Source organism: Candoia aspera, chromosome 7 (genome assembly GCF_035149785.1).
Source record: "Candoia aspera isolate rCanAsp1 chromosome 7, rCanAsp1.hap2, whole genome shotgun sequence".
Classification (NCBI taxonomy): Eukaryota; Metazoa; Chordata; class Lepidosauria; order Squamata; family Boidae; genus Candoia; species Candoia aspera.
In genome coordinates this window covers 78,610,625-78,627,513 of record NC_086159.1, presented here as the reverse complement: position 1 = coordinate 78,627,513, position 16,889 = coordinate 78,610,625, and the positions used below count along the sequence as shown (strand labels likewise).

The window sequence follows — 16,889 nt, the reverse complement described above, 5'->3', positions numbered from 1 at the left end:
TTGTTTATCTTTGCACGATAAATAAATCTGGTTGCATGGGCTTCAGAAGAGCAAAAGTCATTCCAGAGAAGGCAATGCAATGTGATGCACATTTGCAGAACAGTACCAACTTCAGAAATAGTGGGATCGGTGCTGGTAATAGCAAATCAGGAAATGGATATTGGAGTCATACAGGAAAACTGAAATAAAGTGTCAGTGCAACTTGTTGATGCTCTTAAGAAATGCCAAGCCAGCATGTAGTTGCTGAAAAATAATTCATGCCTGGAATCATGAGGAAGGAGGAGGAAAGCAACCAATACAGCAGTGCCCTTCTATAAATCCATGATGAGACCATACTTGAACATGGTACAGGGTTTTTAAAGCCGCCCACGAAAATGAAGATTATAGTGCTGAAAAAGTAGTCTCAAAGGGCAACAGATGGGGGGGGGGGAGTGGAGCAAGTGAAGACATAATATCCAGATGTATATTAAAATGGTGCATGGTATGGAATATTTGGCTGGAGTGTGTTTTTTCCCTCCCCATCTCATTAGTTAGGAGCTAATGTAGAAAGGTTCAGGATGGGGGCAAACTCAGTCCTCTTTTCTTTAAACTTCTCACCTTTCCCTTTCTCAGAATTTCATCAGCTCCATCTAATCAATTTTTTTCTATTCTTCCCCTCCTCCTGACCCTTTCACTCTTTTTTCATATATTTGTTTTGCAGTTTGATCCAGATGCATTCTCTCTGTATGAGCAAGTCACTCCAATGCAATTGTTTTCTACTGGTTACCAGTTACTGGTTAGTTGTATTTTAATCCACATTCATTCAGCATCCATGTATTCATTCTTGATCTGATCTTTTCTTGCTTTACCACACTTTTCTTGGTATCCAATGTCCTATTGCCCTGTACTTTTATGTTTCTCCTGACCTATCCAACTGTCACATCCATATAAAAAAAATGAGCAGAAGCATGGTCTTATAACACAGCCCATTTTCTTCTCTCAATATTCATTTCTCATAGACCACACTCTACCATTATACCAGCCTTGGAATGTCTAAAATTTCTTCATTTACCCAACTTTAGTAAACATTCTACAAAGTATCCAATAGTTTCTCATATTTTTCATGCTCCATTTCTTTGTCAAATTCAATTACCTTAGTCTGTGATCTATTAATTTTCAGATCCATATTCCTCTTTGCATCATACAGTCTAGCAGATCGTTGAGGTTCTCAGCCAACAACCATAGGCATACAAAAGTAAGCACACATTCATATTCTGAACCGACATATTTCCAATGTAACCACAAATACTCCTTATATATTTATCCATAAATATATTAAACAACAAGCAGGATGTCACATACCATTTTTTGCATTCACTTTTGTTACCTTTGCCTTTGTATAAGGGAACACAATGGCATTCTTCCAATCAGATGCATTCTTCATACAGTTGTTAAAGGAGTTGCACAATTACTCCGTAAGCAAACCACATCCATATTTTAACACTTCTGCAATTGTATCATCTACATCTGCAACCAACCCATTTCTCTGTGTTCTCACAGCATGTTTTCCTTTTTATCATTAATTTCTTGAACACAAATATAGTTTCACTTCAAATCCATTTTTAACATGAGTATAATTCCCATACAATCTCTGTAATATTCCTTCCAGCATGCCCTCATCAGTTTCATCCTAAATCATTTTATCAGTTTTATTTTTAATTCCATTCCCTTGGAAGTCTCCTTATTTAGCTCTCTTTCATTTACTTCTAAAATGTGTTTCATTTCCATTAAAATCTCTGCCTCTTTCAGTTTTAACAATCACTTGCTCTTTTTGACTACATTCTTTCAACTATATTTTAAAAATACATTTTGTAGCTTTCTCTCACTCTGTTTTACAGCATTTTCTTATATGAATTTTCCCCTTATACACACCTTTTCCCTTCATCATTCTACCAAACATCCTTTTCACAAAAGGATAATTCTATACTCTTTGTGGCACTGAAATCACTCTGCACTCTGTTCCAAGCACCTTCCAGATCCTCTTTCCTTACATTCAGTTTCCCTTCATTCTATCTCAAGATTAATATATCTTCTGATACTTTTTCATGCAGTTGTTTTCTGCTTTCATTCTTGTTTCTTTAATGTCTTTCCTTTTCAGGCATGTCCATTTTTTCCCAAGAAATCCTCCTGACACTACCAAAATATGGTCCTTCTCACACTCAGATATGCTCCTTATACTTGTGACCCTCACAAATTGCCTTAGTCTTTAATAATAGACAATCAAACCAATTACGCTTTTAGGTTGATATTAATTTCTTTGCCTTGAATAGGTATGAATAGAGTTATGCTTAAACTATGTATTCAAAATAAATATTTGATATTCAACAGTACCATTCTCATTAATACTTGAACCTCTGAATGGCCCAACCTAGTGTTGCTTGCTGAATCATGGCTTTCACATAATCCTTTTTAGTAAGATGAATAGCTGACTAGGCTATCAGCTATAGTCATGCTATAGCAAATGTTTGCCAAGAATAAGGAGACAATACTGGGCAGTTTTGGCATATTTTGGCCCATATGCAATTAGCATAACCAAAGTCCAATTTTACCCAATATGATCACATTTTCTATGCTAGCTAGGATCTCTAATCTTCCTTGCAAGCCAACATACTATGGTCTGCATGCCACCAACTAGGAGATACATACTGATGCATGGATTGTATGTTTTTCTTATGACAGACCAAAATTACTTGAGCCCAGCACCTACCCTACTTGGTTAGTCTTGAAGAGTTGTTCCTGGTTAGGATGGAAAATGTTCTGGACATATATCTGGGCTGTATGCTAGACTGGAAAATCTAAAAACAATTCTGGAAGAAGGAAATGGTAATCGCTTTGAATTGTTGTTACTCAAGTTGAGATTTTAATATTGTTTATATAATAACATTCAGTGTTGTTACAGTAAGTCTACCTGGATCAAGTGATGAACGTAATTGCCTTCATTTTTGTTTTTTTTTGTATTTAATTTTAATCATTTTTATTTACTTGTTTTTTAAGGTAGACTGTTTTATAGGTGCTTATAAATCACTTATGAACACATTTCTTGTACTGAACTGAGACCGCAATAAAATGAATGAATGACTGTATTTAATTTATGTGATACAACAAAGGAAGATGACTTATTTATGCACACTTACCTAGAATGTGTTCAGGAAGAAAAGCTATACCAGATAAATGTGCATGATTGAAGATTTAATTATTCCAGATTATTTTAAATCATTCTATTCTGGTTCTGTATTAAACTTTTATTAAAATGCATGTTTCAATAGGTACCAGGTTAAAACCAAGTTTATAAATGCAACTGTTTCAAAATTCAGTGGACAACTACATTCTGATTTACACATTAGTTAAAAATGTTCTGGTGTTAGTATTCCAGGATTCCCAGCCAATTAGGGATATAAAGAACATAAAAATTTGCCTTTTTGTGCAATTTATTTTATCATAACAGTTGAAAAAATAATTTTGGTGTTTCAGAAAACTATTTTCACAAGGATCACTATAGGTTCTGTGAAGCTAGAAGTCCTTAAACCAAGATGGTACTGCAGAAGTGAAACTTAAAACTGTAACTAAGGGAAAAACTGACACAACATGCAAGGGATCTGGCTGCCTAGACCATAAACTATTGCTATTACTTTCAGTAGGAAAGCCATATTAACTGTCAAATAATGTACTTTCCTTTTCATTCCCCATTCTTAGGTTACTCATGATGTCCTCTGAACAATTCCAATTCAACTGAATAAATGGGGCCTGGTTCCATTAATATTGAAAAATAGTGGTTTCTCCAATAATCCTAATGAAATAGTGATGTATAGGTTCACCACACAAGAAAATTTGGCAAGTATCAGCAGTTAAGTTGACTTTTAATTAACTTACTCAAAAAGAAGCAGGGAGTAAACAGGAATGAAAACCAACTGATGTACTAAAAGTGATTATTTCTGCAGATTGCTTTTATTTTACAGATTGCTGTTATTCCATAAAACATGTTAGCTGTGGGATTTCAGAATTTTTACATGAGATCTCAGAATGATATCATCAAAATCTTGTGCGATTTTGTGATTTAGCTTAGAAAAAGCTAAAAGGTCTTTGGAAAGTCAATTCATTTGAATCCAATCTCCAATTCAAAGGTTAGTACAGCCATGGTACGTACACAGAGCAGAAGGCTATGCCCATGTTAGGCTAATAGTAGAGAGCTGCCTCCAACTGCTGGTACTTATTTCAGTCTTTTAAAAGAAAGATACACCTTAGCTGTAGTTCAGATGCAGATGGAAACATGGCAATAAATTGCAGATTTCTTTTAGCCCTTTACCAATATCAACAATTCTAATAAACACTCTGCTTATTACTACATATGCGAGAAGGACTTCTACTATACGTAGAAGGGAACAGACACAGAAATGATAGAATGAACTGGCAAGTGAGTGGACTATCTCTGTAATCTACCTATCATATTCATACACATGGCTAATTTTAAATTCTATTTTGTAGCCCTATATTATTATATTCTGAGTTATTAAAATGATCTTCACAAGATGAAACTGGGATCATCCTTGGTATATGGCCCTAGAAGCCATAACTAAAATATTTGGGTTCAGTTCAGCAAAGTTATACAATAATTTTTGCTCCTGTTAATGGGTTAATCACAATGAAGACCCCTTCTTGTTGCTTTTACAAATATGCAGTCATACTTAACTTTTGCTGCATTACTCAAACAGTTTTGCTCTTTGTTTTTCAGCTTTTATTTATGATCATCATTTTTCCCATTCACCACTCCTGCGATCATATATGCAAATCAAAGAATTAGAAACATGCTTTTCATAAATGAAAACTGGAAAATATCTAGAATTTAGAAAGAGGCTTTAGGCCATAGAGGATATGCCACATGAAAATCAGTCATAACTATGTTTGAAATAAAAAAAAAAACTATACAATTCATTGTTGCTTTGCTTTCAAAACATCAGCATTTTGAACTCACTTAAATACCCCCAAACACACTAAATATACAGTACAAGCATGGTCCATACTTGATTAATTGGACTAAACGCTGAATATGATGATTGTCAGATTGTCTTTCAACTGAATCTTAGTTCATGATACAATTAAAATTCAACAATTAAGTAGATTTTTAAAAAAAGAATGCATCTAAATAGACATCAAGTATATAACTTACTAAAAGCATTTTAGCTCATTTACAGTCTCAGCATCCCCTTTTGTTAGGTCCAAACCCCAAAACGCTCTCTTGAATGGGATTTCTTTTGGGGGGTGTGTGTGTGTCATATTATTGGTTTTCCCATCATGAGTCAGCAGTGTGCCTGGGAACTCGGTAATGCTCTGATTTGATACGTGCTTTCTTCTCTTGTGGATTGGCATACTTCCACTTGGATGGAGACATTTTCAGCTTTTTTCTCTTCTTATCTGTGCACCACACTTTTTCACAGTATTCCTCCACTCTCTGGAAATTGCTATAACCTATTAATTGTAAGAACTCCTTGTACCATGGCTTTGATCCATGAGGGATGCTACTCTGTGCAGGACAAGGCATTTTCTGAGATATATCCTCTTCATAGTCTTTATTGAACATGTCATCTACACGTTCCTCTTCCACAACTTCAAGGGCGATTTTTCTTACTGTATGAACAATGCTGTGTTCTACTGTCTGGCAAAAATATGTTCCAGCGTCCATCCGGTGCAATCTTAAAAACAATAGGCCAATATCCACTTTGAGGATCCTCTCATCAGCTATCACCTGTGTGCAGGTCAAAGAGGAAATGGTTTTATCCATAAGAATGTTAAAAAAAATCAGAAAATTAGACTGACTTTAAATGAATAAAGTGAGAAATTGATTACATGTTGATATAGTTGCAGACTTGTATCACTGAATTGGGTTTAGGAGAAATGTTTCAGTAAAATTTAAAGCTGGAGGGGATACCCTATTTGAGTTATGTTCCTTCCATTCAGAATACTTCATATATAAGTTGCCATGTATGTTCAAGTAAGGAACAGCTGTGTTGAATGCTGTTAGAATTATTTGGGGAGAAATATTAATGGAAGTGTGAAAGACATAATCACAAACTCAGTGGAACTGAAGTAATGTATAATGCTTGTAATGCTTCCTTCATAAGAATACTTCATACAATATAAGCAGTACTTGATTTGGGGTGGGGGATCTTCAAGCAATGACACTTTCTGAGCTGAACCTGATAAAACTTTCAACGTAATGAGGGAAGGCATAGAAGAAATTAGGTGTGTGCAGAGATTCAGTTTCAAAGGGCAAAATGTGATTGGCTTTCATATGGGAGCATAGGTAGGACCTGTTGGGAACACCTGAGGCCGCTGCATCTTCTCCTGAGCTCACGGGATATGTGATCCAGCAAGAAGATGCTTGCTAACAGATGCCATTTGTACACACCTCTGCACTCCAAATTACATCTTGCCCTTTGAAACCAGATATCCGCACAACCTTAAAAGAAATAATATTTCTAATCTAAAAGCCTATCAAATCAATAGTATGGCTAGGACAATTGTAAGAGTTCACCCTTAATTCCAAGTACCTCTTCCTTTCGGGGTTGATGAGCTCTCTGTACAAACCAAATCACTTTGGCTTGCAAGCTTCTTGGGATACACTCAAGCAGAGTGCTGTTGTATTCAATTCCATACACCAGTCGCTCTTCAGTCTTGTCCAAGGCTTCTCCTTTAAATAGGAAGATACACAACAACTCTTATTGTCACTTACAGTAGCTTCTAGAAAAATTAACTTTTGCTTTTAATATACAAAGTAGAAAACCTCCTTTATTAGGTAGCAACTAAAGTTTCAACAGAGAGTTTATTCCCTGTACAGTGTATTTTGGGGTGGCCACCAATATGGAAAATATTCTACAGGGAGCAGACTCTTCTGGTTTCCTTATAATAAGCAGTGAGCACATCCACAGAGCCATTTTGCCTTTCTTATTTCCTAACATAGAGCTAGCAGGATATCGTGTCAGCAGACACGGCACTGCCCCACCCCCCATGCACATAACATCTGGATTGGGGCCAAGCTATGCCACTATCTATACAGCTCCTCCTCCATGTGACATTGTAAGATTAGACATTGGTTATCCCTGCCTGAAATTTGAACACAAAGTAGGAAGGATACCCAATTACAGTGTACAGAATGTACACTGTGTTGTACTTCTAAGGTCCATATATTTCATCCAATCAACTCTTTTTCTATTTTGTTCTTCCCTACCCTAGACTGTCAAAGGATTGAATGACACCCAAATGGCATTAAAGATTATCTTTTTTAACTGAACATAGTGGTCACCTGAATTTGTGATGCCCAGATGCAGCCACTGCATGTTGTTGGAGAACTCAAAAAAGACTGGTTTGAGAGACATGCACAGCTGTGGACTGATTTTAGGTATATCCACAAAATTTTCCCAAAATTGTTACTGTCCTGTCAGCTTATTGCTGGTTAATGGCAGCAAGAGCTTATAGTCTGTGTCTCTTTTAACTGCCATCTAGTGGTAATCCAGATTTGTGCAACTGAGATGCAGCCACTGATTAAGTGTTGTTGAAGTGATAGAGCAATCACCAATGGGTCTTAAAGTATAAATCTCACAGCATAAATAAAGCTCTGAGCACCCAAAGGGTAGGAGATGGAAAAAAATGTGGCTGAATGGTGAACCTGTACCTGTACCCTCAACTGAACCCAAGAGTGAAAGCTTTCCTGAGAGCAAGAGATCCTGGGAATTCCCCTACCCAGCACAAGAGCCGGACTTTTCAATTATGCTTTCATGTGCTAAGCCAAGGATCAGCCAGTCAATTTCAGGGCTTTGTACTCTCTAGGGTACTGATCCACCACTCTGCAGTCCTGTGAATACACTGCATTTGCCATTACCAAAAACAAAAACACCCCCCCCCAGGTATCACCATAGTGGGAATGCCATAGAACATTTTCTGGTACTGAAGACTCATTATACCAATCATAGCTATTTTAAAAAAAATTTTTTTTCAAGGTTTGGCCCAATTTTTATTGGGATATCCCTCTCCTGTTGTAATGGTCTGTGGGAATGACCTTGAGGGATGAAGGGAAGAGATGCTGCCTAGGAAACAATCAGATAAAAGAGGGAGGAGCCCTCAGCTGCTCAACGGTCAGAGAAAGAAACTTAGAAGGATCCGCCCTAATTGATCAGGCTGTAAAAAGAGACAGCAGGAGATCTGTACTTTCAGACTTGCGAGATTCTCTTAGTGTAGCCTTACAATAAAGTAGAATTAGCTCATCTAGTTGTGTTTCCCATTTGGTTACTTGGGAGGGCTGACACCTACATAGGAAAAAGAAGCTGAACCTTTTCCCTCCAGTCCAAATTTTACCAGTAACACCATCTTCTCCATCAAGACTACAGACTTAGAAAAGTCTCCAATATGTTTAAAGGGGAACTATTGATAAAACTGGAGTACAAAGGAAAGGCTTACACATTCCTTCCTTGTGTCTGATTAATCCCTAATGTGAGGCAGCTATTTTGCATCATTGCTCTGCTTAGAGTAGCCCGCAGCTTGTTGCAAACTTTCAGCCACACAATATTTCCCATTTTTGTATCAAATTCTTCTTAGGCACAGAATAATACAGAGTAATTACCTAGCAACTGCTGGCCGAAGCACTGCTGAGCTGCATTTCCATGACGGATATCTTGTCTACGGAAGCGTCTAAGCAAAATGAAAAACAACCTGAAAACAACTGAAAGCTCAAGTTTGTGAATAGCTAAACGCAGAAGCCTTTAATAGGGAACTGATATTTTTAGAAGTGTTTTGCTATTGCCTCCTTCCTAGGGCTGAGAGAGAGTGGCTGGCCCAAGGTCACCTTTGTGCCTAAGGCAGGACTAGAACTCATGGTCTCCTGGTTCTAGCCTGATGTACTTAACCACTACACCAAACTGGCTCTCATATATCCTTAGAGGGGGTCTATTAGAGATGACTAAGGAAGTTCCATCCCAAGCTGCAATATATCAGAGTTATCTGGGCATAGTTCAGAGAAATATATACCACGTTGAGGCAATAATAGTACCATTGTCTAGTATTTGTCACATCAGACTTACAGCAATGCAAGCATTACCAGTCTACTAAAGAGGAGGATATGACAGCAATGACTAAGATACCTGGCAGAGATGAGGCAGTATCAAGGTGAAAGAGCAGTTCCTATTGACATAGGGGAGGTGGTAGGCTAGAGTCAAGGTGGGGGGCTGCACCAGACATCCCTCACTGCAGGACCTGAGGAATAGCACAGGCATCCAGTACCAGCCATGCAGATTTGATATGGATCATCGTGTTGTCATGCAAATGAGATTGTGTTGTGTGTGTGATGATCTCATAACATGTGATGTTACTTACTTGCCTCCTGCAGACACCCATAAGGACTATGTCTGGCCAAGGTCAGAAGCAAAGAGGCTGAAATCACAATGGTCTGTTCTAATAACAAGGGACAGGTGTCTGCTGTTCCTTCCAGCCAAAAGTGGAAAGCTCTTTGTGTGTTATGTAAGCTGCAAGAATTGACCCTCCCTTTTATTATGAATATGGTCTGCATTTTTCTCTTGGCAGTTGTTAATAACAGCTTTTCTAGCACTTGCAATAAACAAAACTTATCAAATTCTTTGTCTCTGAATGATGGCTTATGAAGCTACTAGTTTTTTTACCAGTCAGATGAAGTCTGACAAAGGCCTTGATGGGGGCTAGCTTGGAAGCCCTGAAATGTGAAATGCTAGAGAGGAGTATGACTTGGTGAGGGGGCTTGAGGAGAAGGTGACCCTGCTGCCCTTTGCCTCAAGGACATCAACAAAGACCATTGTTTCATCATGCTGCTGTGCTCCAGGCAAGGTGTTGTGTTTTCCATACTGAGTGCATGCCAGAAGACTCTTTTGCCCTTTGGAATTGGTGGACAAGGCCTTGGAATAAAGTGAAGCAAAGCAATGTAGCAGTTTTACTTCACTTTTAGAAGTGGTGGCATGATGAAAAACAGCCCTTAAACACCACGGAAGTGTCCATGCAGAGAATGAGAGAGAGAGGGAGGGAGGGAGAGGGAGAGGGAGAGAAGTCTTTGAGTCAACCTCATATCAATGATACGGTATTGCCTTCTTACAGGATAGTATTGTGATTTTTTACAGGCCCAGGATTTCTGATTCTGCTTGGCTTTTTGAGATCAGCCTAAGTAGGGTAAATGTTCCACCTTGCTGGATTTGTGTCTGTAGGTATGATCAGAAATACACATATGTGTATTTTGTGTAAAATACACATGTATAATTTTAAAGCGTATTCAGAGTTTTCCCCATGATTATCTCGGTAAAGGTAAGAAGATCCGTGTAAGATAGGGCATTATCTCTGTTCCACAGAGGACGCTCCTCCAGACACAATTCAAGATGTTCTAATAATCAAGAGTCTTCTGGACACAGCCTTCACCTCCATTTTCCTTTTCATCTAAGTCAATGAAACATGAAATTATTAAGTAGATTTGCAGAGATGTAACTGAAGGTAACTTGAAAGATGGCTGAGGCTGAAACATAGAAACATTCTGGGGGTTCCTTGGCAATTTATTAGAGAAGTGAGAGCTGAAGCAGAGATTTCCTTGTTCACAATTCTATCTTTTCACTACGTTCAGTTGTTGTTTTTTTATAGCTAGCAGGCTACAAAGTGCTACCTTCCTTATTATTACTTAGTTTCACAATAGTTTGGTCTAGTGGTTAAGGCGACGGGCTAAAAACCGGTTCGCCGTGAGTTCTAGTCCTGCCTTAGGCATGAAAGCCGGCTGGGTGACCTTGGACCAGTCTCTCTCTCTCAGCCCACTCACCTCACAGGGTTGTTATTTTGGGGAAAAGAGGAGGAGGAAGGAATATTAGGTATGTTCCCTGCCTTGAGTTATTTGTAAAAATAATGAAGGTGGGATTAAAAAATCTAAAAAACCCCGCTGTGAAGTAGTAGAGGTAGTAGGGCAAATTGAAAATAAATGTGTCTTGTGCAACACTACCTAGGAAGTATCATGCAAACACTGAATTGAACTTGATCCAGATGGTGGGTGAACTCCTCTAGTATTGTCTGACATTCTTTGGATACAGTTGTTGAAAATACGATGAAAATAACTGTACGTACTTCCTGGCTACACTTATATTACCTCTATAACAATGCAATTTAGGGAATGATTTCACAAATCCCTTGAAACAGAACTGCATTCAGATCACATCAATGTTGTAAACTGAAGACCGTTTTATTTTACTTTACTTTATTTTTTGCTTTCAGATGAAAATGGCAAAAACCATCATAATCACAGTTTCCTTCCCATCTGAGCATGTTTATTGGATTATTGTTACAACAATAATGTTACAACATGAGTATGTTTTCATAGTTTAAAAAATAGAACCTTAATTCATCCTGTAGTATTTAGTTATTTTTTGCCCAAAAGGTGCATTTTACTCCACCTTTCATTTCTGCAGACCACAACTAAGGAAGGTTTACAAATCCTTTTGACAATAATTTGCCACATAGCACCATATCAAGTTTCTAGTCACCACTAATTTGGGGCAATACTTACACAATCTGCCAAGACTCATAAAAACAATTTGGTTATCTACCTTGGTTGGAGTAATTAATTTTTCAGTGGAGTTTGTTGTCAAACCGCTTTTCTTTGGTCAGAATTTGCTTTATTATAACGATTTTATTATACAGTATGTCCTGCATTCTTAGTTACTTCCTTTCATGTTTTTGAAGTGCTAACAGATCCCCTTCAGTCTGCCTTTCTCAAGCTAAATATTTCCTTAGTTTCTAGTTCCTTGATAACTCTCATTGCCCTTTGCTCAGTTTGCTCCCATCTTTCTGAATCCCGGGGGCACCTAAACTGGACCTAGTACTTGAATTGGGGACTAGGCAAATGAAAGATGAGAGAAGAGAGATATATGATTTTATGTTCAACTGTTTTCTTCCCATTTGTATAAATAACCATGGAGAGAAAAATGTGTTTCTCTCTCTCTGTTTCCCTCCTATCAGATCATCTATATTTCTATGGAGGTGGAATGAAGTAAAATTTGTGGAAAAACTGTACATTTGAAGATGGGCTCAATTTTTTTGTCGTACTGCAGAGATGCCTGCAGCCTTTGAAAGAATATTTGCCTTTGCTTTGCTTTCTTCTCCAGTCCAATGTATCTCATGCTCCACTGCTGAAACCAACTCAAGCGAATCAATGCACATTGTCAGTGTGTCTCTCTTTTTCCTCTCTCCTTCAAACATTTATTTATAATTGCGCCTGAAATGCTTAAACCCAAATGAAAAAAGTGTCTGTCTTGCTTCTGGCTTTTCTCTTAATTACTGTTTGAATCCTTCAAAACAATGCTAATAAACCAATGGCTAAAAGTCTTTAGATCAGTGTTCCTTTATAAAAAAAAAAGTACATTTTTGAAAAATAGATACTTAGTCTGTGTTCACACCCTGTCGTTAATCAGAATTATGATTTTTATGGCTTATCATTTTGTGCAAATTTGGTTAATGTATGCTTCCATGTACGAGCCTCAAGTGGCTCAGAGTGGTAGGTGGCAGTATTGCAACCGAAACTCTCTCCACGACCCAAGTTCAATCCCAGCAGAAGCTAGATTCTCGGGTAGCCGGCTCAGGTGGACTCAGCCTTCCATCCTTCCAAGGTTGGTCAAATGAGGACCCAGCTTGCTGGGGAAAGTGACAACTGGGGAAGGCAATGGCAAACCACCCCGCTATAGTCTGCCAAGAAAATGTCATGAAAGCGGCGTCCCCCCAAAGGGTCAGACATGACTCAGTGCTTGCACAGGGGACCTTTCACCTTTCACTACATGCTTCCATGTATTGTGAATTTGGAAAATGGGTTAATTCAGTAACCAGGATAAACCTGTTACATGACCATAGCCTTCAACCAGGAAGGGTGTCTGAAGATTGTCTAGTCCACCTCTATCTGTCAATCCAGGACATCTCCAAGAAATGGCCATCCAGCCTTTTAATGGATAACTTCCAGTTAACTGCAAAAGACTGATGATGCTGAAAGACATGACACCTTCGTATATGCCCTACAGAAAGTGTACCATTGGAGAACAGTTTAAAATTTGGACCATCCCATTTCTGAACAGCAGTTTTGAGTATGAAATGGGCTGTCTGATGAAAAACTTTTTGAGGTCAAAATGAGAGGTATCTTCTGGAAATGTCAAAAAAGTCATGATGGTAGCCATGGCCATGCGATCAAAGCCCTGCTCCTTTTCATATTTATTATATTTATTAAAAAGGAGCAGGACTTCAGTTGCACAGCTGCCATCTTGATTTTTTTGACCTGCTGTGTGGTTGCCCCAGATTAAAATGCCTCCATTTTGAAAATGAATGTGTTTTGAGCACTAACAACTTCAAAACTGATTGAGATGTATCACACTCAAAGCATATGCTCCATGCTTAAAATTGTGTTTTGAATCCAAACAGTTCAAATACAAAATGTTTGCACGCACCATGTCATTTCATAGGCAAGATAAGATTCTTACCTTTTTGTCTGTGTTCCTGTTGGATAATATCTGGAACAGGAGATCCCATCCCAAGCACAGTATGGATCTCTTGCGAGGCAGCAGTCAGCACAGGCTGTTCCATACATGTCACACTGGTGGAACTTTACCTGTGCAACAGCAGACTCAGACCCAACATAAATTTGTTGCTGTAAGGAAAGCACAATTATCTTTAGCCCATCTTCAGTGAATGCTATATCTCCATTATACTGATGATCCATCGCTTCAAATAAAGTGGCAGAAGAAGGTATATTATCAGTATGTAAAAGAGCCAGTTTGTTCTAGTGGTTAAGGCACCAGGATAGAAACCAGGAGACCGACAGTTCTAGTCCCACCTTAGACATGAAAGCCAGCTGGGTGACCTTGGGCCAGTCACTCTCTCTCAGCCCAAGAGCCAATCAGGCATGGTATGAGAGTTCTAATCCCGCCTTAGGCACGAAAGCCGGCTGGGTGACCTTGGGCCAGTCACTCTCTCTCAGCCCAACTCACCTCACAGGGTTGTTGTTGTGGGGAAAAGAGGATGAAAGAGTATCAGGTATGTTTGCCGCCTTGAGTTATTTATAAAAATAATAAAGGCAGGATGGAAAATAAATAAATAGCTAGCTAGCCAGTTCCTACATTGCTATGGCATGACAGAACATGTAGTAAGAAATACTTACTACAGAAATCAATTGGATTTGGAGAAGTATTGCCTCTCCCAAGCCATAACTTAGCTTTGAAGCAAAGAAAAAAGAAGGAAAGAGGTGTTTCATTTCTTGTTTTTATCCCTGCAACAACCTCTAACAGAAGTAGCTAGCATTCTTCCATGTCCATATTGCTGAGGATGAGAGAATGTTCAGCCGAACTGAGATTTAAACTAGCTTATTGCTCTGTATTTTCATCAACCTTCATGCTTCTATAACAGCCTTTCTCAACCTTTTGACCCTGGAGGAACCCTTCAAATATTTTTCAGGCCTTGGGGAATCTCTGCACATTCAGACTCAGATATAGGCCAGAAGTTACTAAATTATTATATTCCTTTCATATGTAGGCCTGTATATATGCATTCTTAAACTAAAAATAAAGAATGAAACGTAGCTCTTTAATGTGAAGTTGACCGAATTTGAAATAATTTTTTAAATAAATTGTGATCTCCCAGGGAACCCCTAGTAACCTCTCACGGAACCCGAGGGTTCCATGGAACCCTGATTAAGAAACCTTGTTCTATAATGAAGCTACAATATTACTGCAGGTTATAATGAAATAAAACCTCATTTTATGCCATGTGGTGGACCATTTTTAAAATATGATGTGACATGACATAAAATTCTGGATGAACTTTGCTAAACAGGCTGACCTAGCATATTTCTTTGTTAGGCAAACACTATGTTGCCACGGGAATGAAATTTTTCACCTGTGTCTTCACTACTCAGAAAAATAAAAATCAGAGTATCAACTGAATCTGATAATTCTGCTTAAGATGCCTTGGGGTTTTTTGGAGAATCATACTTTATTTATCAACAGCTGCAGCAACACTTTGCACATGAATCAGGAAAGAGGGATTGGGTTACCTAACAGTTGAAGGAAAGCTGAAACAGCTTGTATCCAGCAGAGAGAGTGTGTGTGTGTGTGTGTGTGTGTAAAGGGGAATATATCTGAACGTTTCTCTAGGAAGCAGAGCACAACTATACATTAATATTTAACATTCTAGACCACTCCATGAAAATTCATTTTATATGGCATATTTTGTTGCACAGCAGTAGCAAAAGTATTTGAAGCAGTAGATATTTTGAAGCAGAAGAAAAATGAATAGAGATAAGAAAGCAGTAAATTTGACCTTACAAAGGAAATCTAAACAAAAGCAGCTCTGAATTTTGCATAAATGAATTGAACTGAATATTATTTGCTGGAATTAAACTAATTATACATAAAACTACTACTACTACTACTACTATTTTTCTCTGAGACTGGATCCTGGTTTCTTCATCATCATAGGAGGTCACTTAGAGCAAGGGCACGAGTGAATTTACTGCTGAAATTAAAATACCGCAGCTATCCCGGTTCCTTAGCTCCAATTATTAAAGTATATAAGGCCAAGGTTACTCCTATGCTCTTATATGGAGCTTAAAACATATATCACTATTAGAACAAACACAATCACAGCATCTGAAAAGTATTTTGGGTATGGATAAAAGGACTTCACCTGCTGCAGTTAAAGCTGAATTGGGAATTTATACAATTTGGTCTTTGTCTAACATCTGAGCATACAATTATTGCTGCAAAATTAATGCAGTGGAAACTGACAGACTCCAAAAATTGTGTCTGTTGGAACAGACAAAATCTCACTTACACACTTCTTGGATTGTACAACTGTCAAACTATATTAGGAGCTGTGGTCTCCCTGTCTCTTGTACAACTGGAGAACAAGCTGAAAAGATTGCTGCACAAAGAATCTTAGATATAGAGGCACCAAAAGATATAGCCATTCTTAGCAAGGTTGGTCGGCACATTGAAATGGATGAGCTGCTACAAACATATCTTCCAAACTGCGAAGTATCTAAACACAGAAATGCCTAAACATCTTAGGGCTGTATTTACTTATTCGAGCAGCTGGGCACAATGGTTAAATATGGAAGATTTAACCAAGTCCCTTATAATGAACGCACTTGTATTTGCGGAGCTCCAGAGATAGAAGACATAACACACATACTATTTGAATGTCAACTGTATGAGAAAGAAAGAGATCAGTATCTAGGACCACACATTAGAAAAATGACCTATTGGGACCCTTATATTAAAACAACATATTTCATGTGCAGTCAGAATTCAAAAATTACATATAATATGGCCCTTTATTTGATCAAAACAGTTCAGTTGAGATCTGCATATGTGGGTCTGATTGGGGTAAACTGTGGTGATGATACAGAAAAATTATTTGCATTTTTTATTCTTTTTCTTATTTGTTTCTTTTATTCTATTTTTATATACTGTCTTATTAATATTCTGTGCTGTATATTCTGTATGTTGATATGGCCTAATGGCTAATCAATAATAATAATAATAATAATAATAAACTAATACTACTACTACTAAGTAGGTATTTCTAAAGTTTTGTTTTTGGTGCCTTGAGTTAGTCTTGACTCCTGGCGACTGGGCACTTTCTTGCAGTTTTCTTGGCAAGATTTTCGGAAGTCATTTGCCCTTGCCTGCTTCCCAGGGCTGAGAGAGAGGGACTGGCCCAAGGTCACCCCTCTGTGCTCAAGGCAGGACTAAAACTCTCAGTTTCCCGGTTTCTAGCCTGGTGCCTTAACCACTACACCAAACTGCTTCTCATTTCTAAGATTACATCCT

The 16,889-nt window shown here is 38.0% G+C and overlaps 1 protein-coding gene across 1 annotated transcript in view; it reads right to left on the bottom strand.

Annotated features, from left to right (window-relative positions):
• Positions 1-5,165: 5,165 nt before the first annotated feature.
• Positions 5,166-16,889, bottom strand: part of SEMA3E (semaphorin 3E) — a 222,878-nt gene continuing 211,154 nt past the window's right edge. The window contains exons 14-17 of the mRNA XM_063308265.1: positions 13,542-13,708; positions 8,651-8,718; positions 6,585-6,724; positions 5,166-5,779 (exon numbers count right to left, since the gene is read on the bottom strand). Of these exons, the coding sequence (XP_063164335.1) occupies positions 5,327-5,779; positions 6,585-6,724; positions 8,651-8,718; positions 13,542-13,708 (828 nt within the window). The 3' untranslated portion in view covers positions 5,166-5,326. The remainder of the gene's footprint in view (positions 5,780-6,584; positions 6,725-8,650; positions 8,719-13,541; positions 13,709-16,889) is intronic.